At 39.7% G+C, this 15,323-nt stretch overlaps 1 protein-coding gene across 1 annotated transcript; it reads left to right on the top strand.

Annotated features, from left to right (window-relative positions):
* Nucleotides 1–1,356: 1,356 nt before the first annotated feature.
* slc25a48 (solute carrier family 25 member 48) lies at nt 1,357–13,700 on the top strand (the record flags this gene model as incomplete). Its single annotated transcript, XM_080035728.1, has 7 exons — nt 1,357–1,496; nt 3,165–3,208; nt 4,697–4,768; nt 7,297–7,549; nt 8,796–9,083; nt 11,930–12,063; nt 13,596–13,700. Exons 1-7 carry the CDS (start codon nt 1,442–1,444, stop codon nt 13,698–13,700), a joined length of 951 nt encoding a protein of 316 aa, XP_079891854.1. The 5' UTR covers nt 1,357–1,441.
* Nucleotides 13,701–15,323: the final 1,623 nt, after the last annotated feature.

The following is a 15,323-nucleotide window of genomic DNA, read 5'->3' as shown; positions in this document are numbered from 1 at the left end:
TACCACATGGTGGGGCTGCGTTTATCAGGAGGAGTAGGAGTTATTTTCTATTTTGGTACTTGAAATGTTTAAAAAAGTAATGTCTATTTAAAGTAGTAAAATGTGATCTGAAAGAATCACTTCAAAAGACAATTGTTATTGTTAACCTCATAGACATTTGTGTGACTTCTTTATATAATATAAATATTGAGATGTTAAATATAGTATTTCCTCTACTTTATTTCTGCTTGTTATTTGTGTGTAATGCAGGGCACCTTAATAACTTTGTTAGGAACATTACTCTAGTGAGATAACCTTTGTATTACTGTGTTGCCCCACATTATTACTGTACTATTCACATTTGCTGTTTGTAGATAAGGACTGTCTGCAGCATAATCATATACAGAGATAATCAACACATGTATTAAAGAACATAGTGGACTGTCACCTCACAGTGCAGCTTGAATATACACAGTCATGGTATTTTACCACAGACAGGCCTGATTGGAAAACCATTTCCCTTTTCTATCTTCTAATTCTCATATTTCAAATGGGATTTTGATATTATTTTTGCCTGATTGTTGCTGTTTTAATAGCATTGCTGTCATTGGATTCACCAACATATATGTATGCTCATATTCTTATTAAAATACTTTCAATCACAATGTACCGTCATGCCAACTTATGTAATACTGTTTCTTAAAGTTTGGATTAATATTTTATTTTTCTCTGAAAATGTGTTTTATTGTTAAACTAAAATGCAGATGTGTAGGCATGATTCATTTACATCAAACTGGGTCACTGAAACCTTTAGAATGGCCTCAATGAAGAGGATATCATGGTGTGTGTGTGTGTGTGTGTGTGTGTGTGTGTGTGTGTGTGTGTGTGCGTGTGTGTGTGTGTGTGCGTGTGTGTGTGTGTGTGTGTGCGCGTGTGTGTGTGTGTGCGTGTGCGTGTGTGTGTGTGTGTGTGTGTGTGTGTGTGTGTGTGTGTGTGTGTGTGTGTGTGTGTGTGTGTGTGTGTGTGTGTGTGTGTGTGTGTGTCATTACAGTGAGGGGCCTGGCTCAGTCTGTCAGCATGGTGATCTAGGTTTACAGTACAGAGTCTGTTTTGCTGTTCAGCTTTCCTCCTCATGGCTTATTTCCATGAAGGCGTTTCTATAGGCTGTGTGGCTTTGGAGAGCTCGCACCTGATTGGCTAAGGGAAAGTCTCTCACATATTATGGGTTTGTCCTCATTGGTTGCTTGTGACAAAACCTCCTGTATATTTTTCTTATCGGACACATGCTACATAATCTCGCTCTTTTTCTTTTTTTTTCAATCCGCTAAACTGTCCATAACAGCCGGTGTTTCGTTGTTTTTCTCATCATTGTCACTGAGGATATTTGCTCTGTTTTACCCGCTGACCGATGAAAGACAGTCGGGCTTAAGTCTGGACGTGCAGAGCAATTCAGAGCTGGAAGATGCAGACCTCAAAGAACTTTATGTTCCATGATTTCCTTGCAGGATTCATTGGAGGTGAGTTGTTTCCAAGCTTTTCTTTTTTTTCTTTTTTTGTTCTCCTCAGCGAGAGGCTCTCTGTCTTTTAGCCGGTTTTCAATGACTCAGTACGGGGTTCTGGTTGGGGGAAAAAGGGAAAGAGGGAAAGGGGTGCCCTGCAGCTATTTGGTAACTATGATAATAGTGAGCTAAGCTAACAGTTGCTCTGCTAATATAAAAAGATAATGGACCAAAGCTTTTAATTTTAAAATGTTTATATTATTTCCATTACATTGTTCAACTTCATTCTGAGTCAGTGATATCTCGACACATTAAACAGTGTTTTCTCAGCAAAAAATATGCTGTATATTTATAGTTATCTAGTCTCTTCTACGTTTTAGCTTTTCAGCTTTTCTGTTTATTCTTTAAATTATATAAATATATAAAAGTGGTATTTTTAGACCCACTCTGACCCACCATTATCTTACATTTCAAGCAGCTAACTTTGGTTTTGACTTGACTTTTTTGTCACACCCTCTTACCAAATATGTTGTTGGCCGGTGCTTGTGTTAACTCGGCATCATCTGCATGTGGGTCGGAGACGTCTTGGAAGTTGAGAGCAGCTTCCTCTCTTGGCGTTACAGTCAGCAAATATTTGGCTCGTGAGATGAGCTGCGGCAATAGACAGTAGGCTGCTGCAGCTCGCTCCGAAAGAAGACGAGACTAGCCGATTGATGGTTGGGGGAGGGACCAAAAAGATTCGAAATGCCATTGTCATTTACCAAAACACACAGATATGTAGGTAATACGATATTACGAGCGTGGCTATTTAAAAAAACAGATTAACACACATCGTTGGCTAAAACAATAGAGATCTATGTTAAATAAAGGGCCACATAAAAACCGAATTAATAAGCATAACTAATTTCCAGCAGACATGCACTTGCATAAACAAATAATATCGCACATTTGCATATTAAAGCACAGTTAGTGAGTGTAGTAGGTGTTCAGCAGTCTGCTAACAGTTAGGTAAAGGACTGGATTTGTTGGACTTCTTCCTTAAATGCACAGACAAAAGTAAGACTTACCCAGTGTTCTTACTTGTGCCAAACAGAATATCACAAAATGAAGTTGTCAGCAAAAATTTCAGTAAATCCATAAGAAAATTAAAGTGAACCGACTTGTTTTTTCTCTCTCTGTCAAAGATGTTTAGGTTTGTGTTCATTCACTGTTTAGTTAAACATTGTCCTAATATCTAACAAATGAGTCAATTTGACACACAGCAAACCTGAATTAGCCTCCTGCCTGTTAACTTGGTTTTCTGGAGAGGCCACTGTGCTGCCATGTGTTATGTGAGGTGTACTGTGTGCACAAAGACTGGAGTGACACACACAAACACAATGCCCACAGAGGAAAGGGGCACAATGGCACATTTCTTTGCCCCATGGGGGCCCCACGATGGCAGCCAAGTTTCAACAGTCTCTATCTGTATCTCCCCTTAAAGGACTCAAAGCTTTACTGTATGTGGAGTGTTGATAACACAAAACATAAGTCATGCTTTAACGTTTGTCTTTTGAGATGTACTGTATGTGATCTGTTAATACCTCTCTCTCTCTCTCTCTAGTTACAAGTTACATTGGGTTTCAAAATGTTGCTGTTATTTATAGAAGTATGCCTCATGTTTGTGTCTTTTCTTTTTGGCTGTAGGAGCTTCCAGTGTGGTTGTGGGTCATCCTTTGGACACAGTGAAGGTATTTTTAAGACCTAAAGCATGATTTTATATTACCACACACATACCATCCCTAAACCCCGATTACTGTCTTGTCCTGGTTATTGCTGTTATATAAAAAGAGCAAAAACGCTGCAGTTGACCATAAATCAAAATTATGTTTTAACATATCCTGCTTTGTTCGTTATGCAAACGCAACTAAGGGGCACTTAGTTTACACGGTGAAAACGTGACAGTTTTCCCGTTTTTGGTTAAAAAAAAAAAACCCCGTTCAGACACAATTTATTTTAAATATTCACTCGTACACATGTTTTTAGAGGAAACGGTCCGAAATCGCTGTTGTAAGCATGCCAAGCCAATAGTCAGCGGTGACACTTAGCCTAGTAGATAGCTCTTCCGGTACAATTTGATGCATAAAACCTTACTGTAACCGAAAAGTAATGCCACTAACGTTCATAAAGCGGTTGGTGTAAGCTTGGGGTTACAAGTAATGTAAATGACAAGCTTTCTGTCCTCTTATTTCACCGCATTGAACTCGTGAAAACAGAAGACATGCTGATAGTGAAGGGGCTTTGTGAGCGGCTACTTTCCTGTTAGGCGTACTTCAAAATAAAAGTCAACTCATGTTTGTCCAGTGAAATGCTATTAATGTTTAGCCAGTGAAATGCTTTTACTGTAAAGCCGTAGCCTTAATGCTCCTTTTGTTGAACAGTAGTCTAACTTAACCGCTGCGCGTTGATAGTGTTTTTTAATGTAGAGAGAGCCTTGTCCCTGGCATATAGAAGTGACACACGTTTATTTTGCTAGAAAAACAGGCAGAGCACAAATCTTTCCCCAGCCTAAGTGGCGGGTGGTCTCAATAACTTACTGCGGTAATCGCTTGGACTAAATTGGCGAGTGTTAGCCTATATTTTAGCCCTGCACGACACTCTCCGCTGATCACAGTGATGGTGCCGTGGAGACACCGTGCATGTTGTCTTCTAACTTTATAACTCGCGTGTGGGTATTTTGACAGCAAATGCTATAGACTACGCATGTGTGAGGTTGGAGCCGTGACGTCAGCGTTACCAGGGAAAATGGTTTCGGTGTTTACAAGAAACCAAAACCGTTGTGTTTTCCAAAAAATCCTCCCTGGGAGATGATCTCAAAAACCTGCGGTTTCATGCCTGCGTTTGCTGTTTTCATGTAAATGATATAGTGCAACCGCGAAAATATTTTCGCGTATGCACTGTTTCGTGTTGTCGTGTAAAGTGCCCCTAAGGCTTATTTGTCAAGTTGAACCCATTTTCTTAACTATGTATTCAGTCCATGTAGTATTGTGCAGCCAAGTTCCACATGGGAAACGATGAACTGTAATTTGATCGGTTCTGCTAGCTTTCACATATGTTTGTAATTTGGTCGCATTCTTCCAAATTTTACTTTCCAGTACAACAGTATATATTTTTGTAAGACGTCTGGAAAGGAACACCTTAAAATATTGTCCTGAAACTGTTTGGTGTGTCTTCTGCAGACGCGGCTCCAGGCGGGGCAAGGCTACAAAAACACCCTGCACTGTGTCCTCACCATCTACAAGAAGGAAACGGTAAGACTATAGCGTAAAGGATTCTTAAGATATCAGATGGCTTTGGATACTTCTATGTAACGACTCAAAGAGAGGAAATAAAAGATTGGAAGAGATTAGTTTCGACTTTGATTCGGAAAACAAATCCAGATATTTTACTACTTGTATTTAGATGAAAATGTGTATTCACTCACTTCATTTGACAATGGAGAGGAAGACAGAAACACAGTTAGGAAAGGGGCCTGTTAACCATTCCATTAATATGAATAGTAGGTGTGAAGAGGTCAGCCATAGAAATAAACGACCAGCCTAGACCAAAAGTCTAGCCTTTTACAAGTTCTTATCTGGGACACATTCTCATGTGGAAGCAATAAACAGAAAGCCCTTTTTACATACAAAAATTCAATAATATTACTCAACTCAAAATATTATTTAGAGCTGTTATGGTAACATCTAGCCACCTTCAGATATGAACCTCGTAACATAAATGTAACGTACATGTGATGTGTCTGAGTCACTTCAGCACACACACAGTAGGGCCGTTTGACCGGTTCCGTGCTGCAGGAATATTCAGCACGCTGGCCCGTGGTCACACTGCTCATGGCCTGGGCACGTTTGCACCTTGCCTACGTCACCGTGCGCATTTAGGATTTGGAGCGTAGTCTACTTGTAGGCTATACGACTGTGAATATTTTCATCCGGCCAAATTTGCATCATATATTCCACTTCCACATTAGAGCAACGAGAATCCTTAAGCTATTGTTTTTTTTTAAATGTAGCCTTGACGTAATAGGTCGCGGTGGACAGTCTCATATTTGTGCAGCACGCTGTTTATTATTAATATAACGGCCCGTCATCAGACCATACGTACCGGATGGTTTTATACACATCGATCGCTCTATCAAGTAATCCAAGTCAGAACTTTTTGTATGGGCAGAGACCGTTATTTTAAGTGTCTTTATAAAGTAGCTACTGTTTCCTTATCACCGGGCCGCGGAGTCCCGCTGTGTGTTGTGTTGGGTTCGTCTCAACCGCCATGCGTAATGGCATTATTATGACAGCTGCGGGAGGAAAAAGAAAAAAAATCATCTGACGAACGTGAGTAAACACGAAAACCTTTTTTCTTTGCTTTCTGCGCTCACCTATTTAGCTCTCTCCCTCTTATATTAGCCCACACCTAGGCCTACACACACGTTAATTCTCACACATTTTATGTAGCTACAAGTCCAAGTGGTGGGCAATTCTGGTGCCGACTAGTAAGGCAGCGGACGTTAACGGAGAGGTGTGCCGTGGCCAAGGGGCTGTTCCGTGCTGGAATACGGATGGCGTGGTCGCACTAGCCAAACGTTCTAGACTTTAGTATGCAAATGAGCTTGGGCACGGGGCCGCGGCCCTAGTGTGAGTGGCCCCTAATTATCTGATTATGACTTTTATTTCATTTGTGCTTTATATTTAAAGAGATTCCTATTAACTTTAAAATGTATATGAAACAGTCTAATTTTTTCTCTAATGATTAGATATGACCTGTAACAGCAAAGGAGACCATCAGTCTCGAGGTTACGAATCCCCGCCAACTCAGACGAAACGATTCATGGCAGGAAACTGGTATAGCCTGTGTTTCCTGAATGGTACTTAATCAAAGTGTAATATGCTTTATCTTCATTTTATTACCATTATTAATCTGACATATATTACCTCAGCACGATGCATCCTGCGGTCTCTCTTTCACTCGCTTCCAAAACCAATGCGGCTACCAAAGATATTTAGGACAGCAGGAGCTGGAGTTGTAAAAACACTACTTCTAGAGGCCACTAGAATCAACAAAACTGAAAGTTTCTCATAGTCATGCTTACTCATTCTAACACTGTAATTGTTTGGTGTTATGTAGTATATGCTGTCTCATTTTGGTTCAGGTTTAATCTATTTTAGTTTAGTTGCCTCACACCCTCTTATCAGGATTGCTTAAAGCTGCATTTTGTCTTCTGTCGAAGTTGAAGTCATTTGTTGAAGGTATTCGTTTAAGCTTAAATTGGTGGTATCCTGAAAAAGATAGATCACCAAAGCCTGATTCAACCTGCATTTAGTTGGCAGAACCAAAGACAAGTGTCACTTCATCGGTTTGCTACAAGGTTGACAGTGTGCTATGCAATTTGGTTTTTCTACACAGAATATTTTGTAACCAATGTTGACCGCTCTGAAGGTGTCTGTGTCTTCACAGGCCTGCTTCTCTCTGTGCTCAGAGGTTTTGTTCAGGCCATTCACAGCTGTGTTTAAGTATAAACAGCATCTCCAAAAACTTGGACATCTCTCCTGCTGAGGGAATAGAGGGAAAACTTTCCATGAAGAAAAGCCTGGAAATATTTGGCAGCAACTTCCCCACCATTTGTCAATCTGTCACAGGGCAATATAATCTGGGCATACTTTGGAGTTTGAAGCTTGTGCTGTAGCTTTCCCTTACTTTTAGCTCCAGGAACAGTATTATCTGGCTATGTAAATGAGTAATCACTTTCAGTAACCGTCCTCTTTCTCTCTCTCATTATGTCTCTCAGGTCATGGGGTTTTTTAAGGGCATGTCCTTCCCGCTGGCCAGCATCACCATCTACAACTCAGCGGTGTTTGGCTTCTTCAGTAACACACAGAGGTTTATAAGCAAGTATCGCTATGGGGACGGCCGGCACCCCAATAGTATGCTGGACCTGACCGTGGCCAGCATGCTGACTGGACTGATGTCAGTGAGCCTGGGAGCCCCAGTGGATCTGGTCAAGATCAGACTGCAAATGCAGACGCAGGCGGTTCTAGCAGGTAAATCAGGGTTTGTTTATTTCTCTCTGGTTTTCCGAGCACAGGGTCAACATGGGTACAGATACACAATAGTCTTGTCAACTTGCCAACGTTTGTACAGACCCATTCAGCTTCAGATGGTTTTCATTTGTCCAGTTTTGTTTTCTAAAACTACTCCCCCCCAAAAAACTGCCAAACTGTCTTTATGGAACAGTTCATGGCCAAATGTCTTACTCGTAATTTGAGCCTAAATTTGCTTGATATTTAAACTTCATTAGATGCATGGTCCCTGCTGTCACCTGTGTTGTGTTGTGTGGGTTTCCTAACCAGTAAAGGTGCATTGGCAAAGTAGGCAGTTGCCCCAATAGCCATGTTGAGTGTCAGGTTTGTCACAGGTTGTCGTAACATCAACAGAAGTTATAACTTTAACATGTCCTGTGATGTCACTGTTTAGGCAAACATCGTGCTAATGTCTAACAAATGACTGAAGTGGGTTAGGGTGGCATCTTTCTGTTAAACAGCACCAATAAAACAGAGGTCAGTCAGTTAATTAATAAACTGTAATCTCACGTGAGACATTTATAGCCTTTTATTTGTTTACAACGTCCGTCTATCTCACACCTATCTCGCCAGTCGTCTCGTGACAACCAACTGACTCTTTATGATGGTGCAAAGTCCTTGAAAGCTAAGTTGGTATCAGGAAGTAGTTTGGGTCATTTCAAAGTGTCCTGTGATATAAAGTATCTGATAGTGAGTAGATGATTATGTACAGAGCAAAAAGTTTTTTGAAATTTAGTTTCAGATTCTCTGTCACCAAAGGACAAGATCAGACGCTCACTCCAAATCAAAACAGATCTCTCAAGAAGAGCAGCGAGTCTTGACATGTTGTCACCAGTCATAGGGTCACAGATGCATCAGAGAAGAGGAAACAAAGCAAAAACAATACTTACCATTTCATCACCTTTATTATTTCCTATTTTCACCAATGAATTCCATCTCCAGGACTCAGATTTTTTAGGTTACTGTAATGTGCAGACTATATGGCGTTTATTTAGTATAACAGGTCTTCTCCCTTACTGGATTTTATCATGTATCTCCAAGTGCTCTGGGTGTTTTTTTCTGCTGATCTGTCTGTGTGTGCCCATGTTGTTGTCTGTGGTGAAGAAGAAGAAGAAACCAATCTACCTTGACCTTGACGTTAGATGGAAATAAAGTAGACTCCTCAACCACTGCCATTCACAATGTCCTATAAATCCCTTGTCTACAGAGAACTTACACCTCGCCGGCAGCGGTTCAAATGGCACCAACTTCCCTCTGCGCTCCATCGAGATGCCCAACCAGAGACTCTACCGCGGGCCCATCCATTGCATCAGTAGCATTCTGCAGACCGAGGGCCTTCAGGGCCTGTACCGGGGAGCTGGGGCCATGGTGCTGAGGGATATTCCCGGATACGCTCTCTACTTCATCCCTTACACCATCTTCTGCGACCTGCTGAAGCCAGACGCCACGTCAAACCCTCACCCTTGTTCCATCTGGGTGGCCGGAGGACTAGCAGGTAAACGTCTAGAACTATATCCAGATGTTTTAAGGTGTGACACGGCAGGTGAATTGGGCAACATTTTTAACGTATACATAGTCATGAAACTTTGACAGTTGATTATATACATTAAAACAATAGATTTTTGTACATGTGCATTTAAAAAGTAAAACTTTAGATTTTGGCTAAAGCCAGAGTAAAAATATATATATTTTTTTTACAGAACAGATTTGAATACAGCCTTTTTTTATTTTATAAATACGAAAAATAGTATGTACAGGTCTTAAAAATGCGCTTTTGATAAACAAAATGTATTATAAATCAGACAACATTTGAGCAATACGTATGGTTCAGTTTGTTGGACACTCAAACTGTTAAATGTATAAGAACATACAGTCATATGAAAAAGTTTGGGAACCCCTCTCAGCCGGCAACATTGCACTGATTTGTTGAACCATGTACAGATACACAATCTGCAGCCAGATGTTCTTGCAGGTCTTTGGAGGTGATCTTTGGGTTGTGTGCAACCATTCTCACAATCCGCCGCATATGCCGCTCTTGTGCTTTTCTTGGTCTGCTAGACCTGGGTTTAACTGCAACTGTGCCTGTGTCCTTCCATTCCCTGACAACGTTCCTTACAGTAGAAATTGACAATTGAAACCTTTGGGAAAGCTTCTTGTAGCCTTCCCCTAAACCATGATAATGAATAATCTTTGTTTTTAAGATATTTTGGGAGCAGTTTTGATGGTCCCATTCTGTCTCACTTCAGCAGAGAGTCAAAGAGAAGTGCAACTTGCATTTAGGCACCTAAAATACATTTTCTCATGATTAAACAGACATTTCTATGAGGTTCAAGGCTTAACAACATAATCCAACCAACTTTGTGTTTAAAGTCATCAGTTTTACATGCTGTTACAGGCATTAAAATCAACAAAACCACAAGGGTACCCATATTTTTGCACAGCCAGTTTTTCACATTTTATTTTATTTCACACAACCAAATACTGTTTTTCAAAAAATCTTTGTTTGGAAAACATCCCAGTAGTTAGCTGTTCCTGGTAAATTAAAGACATACCACTTTTATCTTTTTTTTGTGAAAGCAGAGTCAATTATAATGCCGGCTGAGAGGGGTTCCCAAACTTTTTCATATGACTGTATTTGTGAAGCAATAAATTCAGGTTCAATAAAGGTTAAGCAGGTCATTGGTTACCAAAAGCTTATCGCATTATGTAAAAAACAAAACAGTTCATGGAAGTTCTCCAAATCAAAGGCTGCTGGCAGAATGTTTTACACAGTTATTGATTCCTATATAGATTAAAAGTGCTGCTGCTCTGTTTTCTATGGGAGGGAATTGAAGGAGCCAGTAGCATAATTAGTTACTTTATGTCCCAATCAGTGATGTTGTAACAGGGGTTTTGGCTTTCACTAGTTCCTGGAAAACCCTTACTGCAGCATGTTTAAAAAGTTGACCCAACCCAGTGATGTATAAGTCAGAGCTGATAACAGTTCCTTGGAATGAGGATCTGTCAAATTAGATGTCTTGATACAACAGTTCATTTTGGTCACAAATTGAACATTTAGTTTTTAAGAATGAGCCAGAGTTGAGTTCAGTTGGACTGTGCGTCCTGCCATAAATGGATTTGAATGATATTGTGATGTAGGGCTACAAGTGATGATTACTTTTGTTACAAAGATTGATCCAAACAATTTTTTTGTGCATGAAACGTGCCCTATGATTTATCATAACCCAATAGTTTTTCATAACCCATAACCAAGTTTTTGGACCTTTATGTAGCCAAAGGGAAACATATTCTGTTCAGGTCTTTTCTGTGTGGCTACAAGCCTGTTTTGGTCAGTCAGTAGTTGAAGGCTGTCTCTGTGTGCAGAGAAGCCAATTATTGACATCTGTGGGCAGTTGCACTGCATGAAGTATGTCCATTTTTTACTGACCTGAGAAACACACTGATAACCTGGATCCATAAAACCTTTGACCTTATACTATCTTTTTGTTAGGGGCTTTGAATGTTTAGTACTTGTATAGTGACCCACGCCGTGCAAACATTACAACTCTAGCTCCAGAAATTAGGATCCTGATGGGGTTTTTTGTGAAAACTTAGTTTTATAGAAGTAAAACATACATCTTTACTACACTGGAATGTGGAGCAGAAATAGGAGAGGGTGGCGTCAGGTCAGCAGGAACTTAATATATGTCTGATCAGCTGTGTGCCATACATCAATAGAATGGAATTGTAGCTGGCCAACAGGGCCGGAATGGGAATTTTCTGTAAATGATGAACCAAAAAAAATAAAATAAAAAATATAACACGGCAGCTCTGCAATGCCACGGTGAAACTGAAGTGTGTAAACTATGGTATTTTATTGCAGGACTAGGGGTTAATTGAGTCCTTTTAATACTTTTTGTCACTTGTTTTTTGTCAGAGCAAAACTTGTTAAGTTTCCTGCCATTCATTTTAAGTTTGAGCCTTCCATGCAGTGTAGTTGGACAAACATTAAAATATCAAGTAAAACAAGTTTTCATTCAAAGTTGGAAGTTCCCAGTTGAAATGTTCCTTTCTTCTGTGTGTGTACCAAACCTTCTCCTGCTTAGAAAATAAACAAAACATGTACAGACAAATTAAGCTAAGGCCAGCCTCAACAAGTAAACTTTTCACCATATTATCTACCATATTATCATTCACAATAATAGATTTAAATGGCTTCATTTAGGTTGTTGGATTTGTGATGTCCATATGCTTGTAGTTGTTCTCGTTGATGCTGTATAGTTGTTCCTCCATACTATCCTGAACCTGAGGAACCAGCAGTGTTTGTGCCTGGAAATGAAAGGTTGTTCTTCTCTACTTCAGGGTCCATTTCCTGGGTCACGGCCACACCAGCGGATGTAGTGAAGAGTCGAATGCAGGCCGACACCGGGCTGCAGAGGAAGTACAAAGGAATCTTACACTGCATCATCCACAGCTACAAGACAGAGGGGGCACAGGTGAGCACTATAACTTATCAGTCCTGAAAGAGAAGTTTTACACATTTTAAAGAATAATCCCATTAGTTATTCTTCTAGGCACTTTATTAGCTTGTTAACCTGGAGAGATTCTGCATTGACAGATTTTATTTTATGACACTGACAATCGAGCCAAAACAGAGTGCATTATCAAAACAGAAAAAAAAAATGCATTTAAAAATCATCAGGTAACTTCAATTTAATTTGTCTTTAAAAGACTACATTGAACACCATTACCCACTCAGGCCTACTATACTTGCTGCTGTAAACTATACCGATGGTAAATAGTTCAGAAAACAGTGCAACCTAGTTGAGGGTCAAGCTGAGTTCTCTGAATCTGAATCCCCTGAAGTGTACTGGACCGTGTGAGTCACGTCAGCAAATCAATGCTCAGCATTCGGACAAGGCCCTTTGCTAAAGATCATGTTACAACATCTCCACTTGCAAAATAACAAAGAAACATCTGACCATCGCCGATCAACTGCGAAAGCATCCTGATTGATTTCATTTGGAGCGGTGCAAAAAAAAGAGTGTGGATGGAGCCCTTCACTTGTTGTCAAAATCACTTTCTCAGAATCAGTTCATGTCTCCTCACAATCCGCTATCTGTCCACACTTTGTTCCTGCTTAAAAAAAATCCAGTGTTAATGCACAGCCTAGGCTCTGTAAACGGTTTGTTGCTAGCTACGGTGGGCCCCCTTTGTCTACATACTAGTTTACAAAGCCTAGGCTCTCTTACATCAGGTGTTTTTCAGTGCACACAAAATACGGATAACGGTAATGGATCGTGATGAGATATTCACAGATTTTGAAAATTGGAATTTTGTTAACAAGCATTCCCCAGAATCGCTGACTTTGATGCATCAGCAGAAATAATGTAGTTATGTAACTGTTAAGTGTTTCATATAACAGTATATTTGTTTAGTGAGGGTCATGTCAGGTGCACATTGGCAACTCAGCCGTCTTTGTGCGGAGACATCCAGATGTTCGGAGGCAAAGGTTACAAAACTGCAGTGAAAACTATCTAGACTTCCAGCATGGAAATGGTTCATTAAATCTCTTTTGGCAAGCACAGCGGTCATTTGATCAAACAAACGTAATTGGTGTTGTAAGAGAGTGGACTGACGGTCACGGGTTGATGAGTAAGGTTATTGCAGGACAGTGTTCCCATAGCAACACGAGTGACTTTTGTTGATGCTGATTTTGATTGTAGGGAGTATCGGCCTGGAGTAAAGTCAAATGAATACATCAACATATTGTTTCTTCTACTGTATATAAGGATTTTATTTAAGGTGGAATTCAAAGTGATACAAGTAAGAAAGGAAAACAATCAAGATAACAAAGTGATTGACTATCAGCTTGAGATGTTTAAGCTCGTTTTAAAGAAGGTCCTGAGATTTTCAGGTGGTGTCTATTCAAGGTGGATTTGAATTGCTTAATCAGCACTGTAGATCATTTTTTCACATATGAAAGAACACGGCGGTTAAAATGTGATTTGTACGTTCTTCTGTGCAGGTTTTCTTCCGCGGGGTATCGGTCAACGCCATTCGAGGCTTTCCGATGAGCGCCACCATGTTCCTGGGCTACGAACTCTCCCTGCGGTACTTCAGTGGTCTCTAGGGCAAGGCAAACATTTTGCTGGTAAAGGAATCACACACAGTTTTTTGGGCAAATTTGTAGACAGCAAACAGGCCACAGTGTCTTCGGGACAAGAGGTTGGTATCAGTTTATAGAAGCTGTGAGTCGGCCACTTTTGGACTGATGCCACCTTGCACTGAACACACTGGGCTTTGAGGGACTATTTGAACTCTAACATAAAGCAACTACTGACCATTTTTTTCACACAAATTGGTTGGTTGTAAACTAGTACTCAAAATATAAAATTCTTGATTTTTGTTTTTAGTGTCAGTGTAACCGGATCAGTTAAATGTTGCTAATGCAGATTTACCAAATAACTCGGTGTGTGTTCCTCTAAATTTAATAAATTTTGTTCAGTTTGGGATCAGTCTATCCTGTAATAGAACTTTACTAAGACAACGGAACACTCGGCTCATACGCCTGCTACTTTCTTTGTGACAGTTATTCCTCTGTGTGACCCTGATACGAATGTTACAAATGTTGCTCTTCTGTTGTTTTTTTTAGCAGTCCGCTTTTAGTTTTAATTTCAAGATTGCTTAAATTTTCTTTATTACGTCTTTTTTTTACTACTCATGTAGTATTGAAAAGCACCATGAAGTGTTTTAATAACATCCATTCAATCACAATATGAATTGTTGCTTGCAGTGCAAATATATTGTATGTGCACCCACTGTTATAGTCCATATGTAATACCGTATGTTTGTGTGTTTCTTATATTAAGAAAAGTGAGTTTTACAAAATGCAACAGTTTACATTATTGCTTTATTAAGTATGCCTTTAAATGTAGAATCACTAACATCTCAACAGTTATTTAGCATTCTTAGCTCAACATATAATACTTTGTTCTAAAATGAGATATCCACCTCTATGAAAAACCAACACTCTAATACATACACACATTTTACTTCAACATTTAAACACTAGGAATCATGTGAATACCTTCAAAGAACCGTCTTATATTGTATAGTTATATTGTGGATAGCGTTATTGTCATGTATATACTTGTAAATATGTCAATTGCCATTCCAGATGGTCGACAGCCAGATATGCTTTATTGTAAATAAATAAAGTTTTAAGCATATGGGTGGTCCTGTCGTTTCTCGGAATCTGTTTTTCTCAGAATGATATGCGACTCGTGACAGAGCGCCACGTGAGCGGCTACTGTGTGTCAACTTAAGATAATGGTAGACAAGATATACACTTATTGATGTTTACACATGCTACACATTGGCCTTGCGCCTGTAGACGCCTGATAAGAGTGTGGAGTTTTTAGGTCAATGTCAAAACTACAGTGAACTGCATGAGTCTGTTTAGTTTTAGCTCAGCCTACATGTGATACTGCACAATGCCCTGTAGATAGCAGCGTTTCACAACACAAAATTGTGCAGTTGCATTCAAGATCCACTCCAAAAATGAGTGACTGACTTCCTAAATGTATTTTACTCTCCTTTTTTCGAACATTTCTGGCAGTGATAATCACAGTGTCAGACCTTCATTCTTTTCAATGATGACAATTGTAAGATGCTGTGTAGTACATTTGATTGATAATAAGCTGTGGAACTAATTCTTAGTTATTTGTAATTATTGTAACACCTTGTAACATAC

Source organism: Ammodytes marinus (assembly GCF_949987685.1).
Source record: "Ammodytes marinus genome assembly, chromosome: 10".
Lineage (NCBI taxonomy): Eukaryota > Metazoa > Chordata > Actinopteri > Uranoscopiformes > Ammodytidae > Ammodytes > Ammodytes marinus.
Note: the sequence above shows the minus strand (reverse complement) of the source record. Positions and strands in the feature narration are given on the sequence as shown.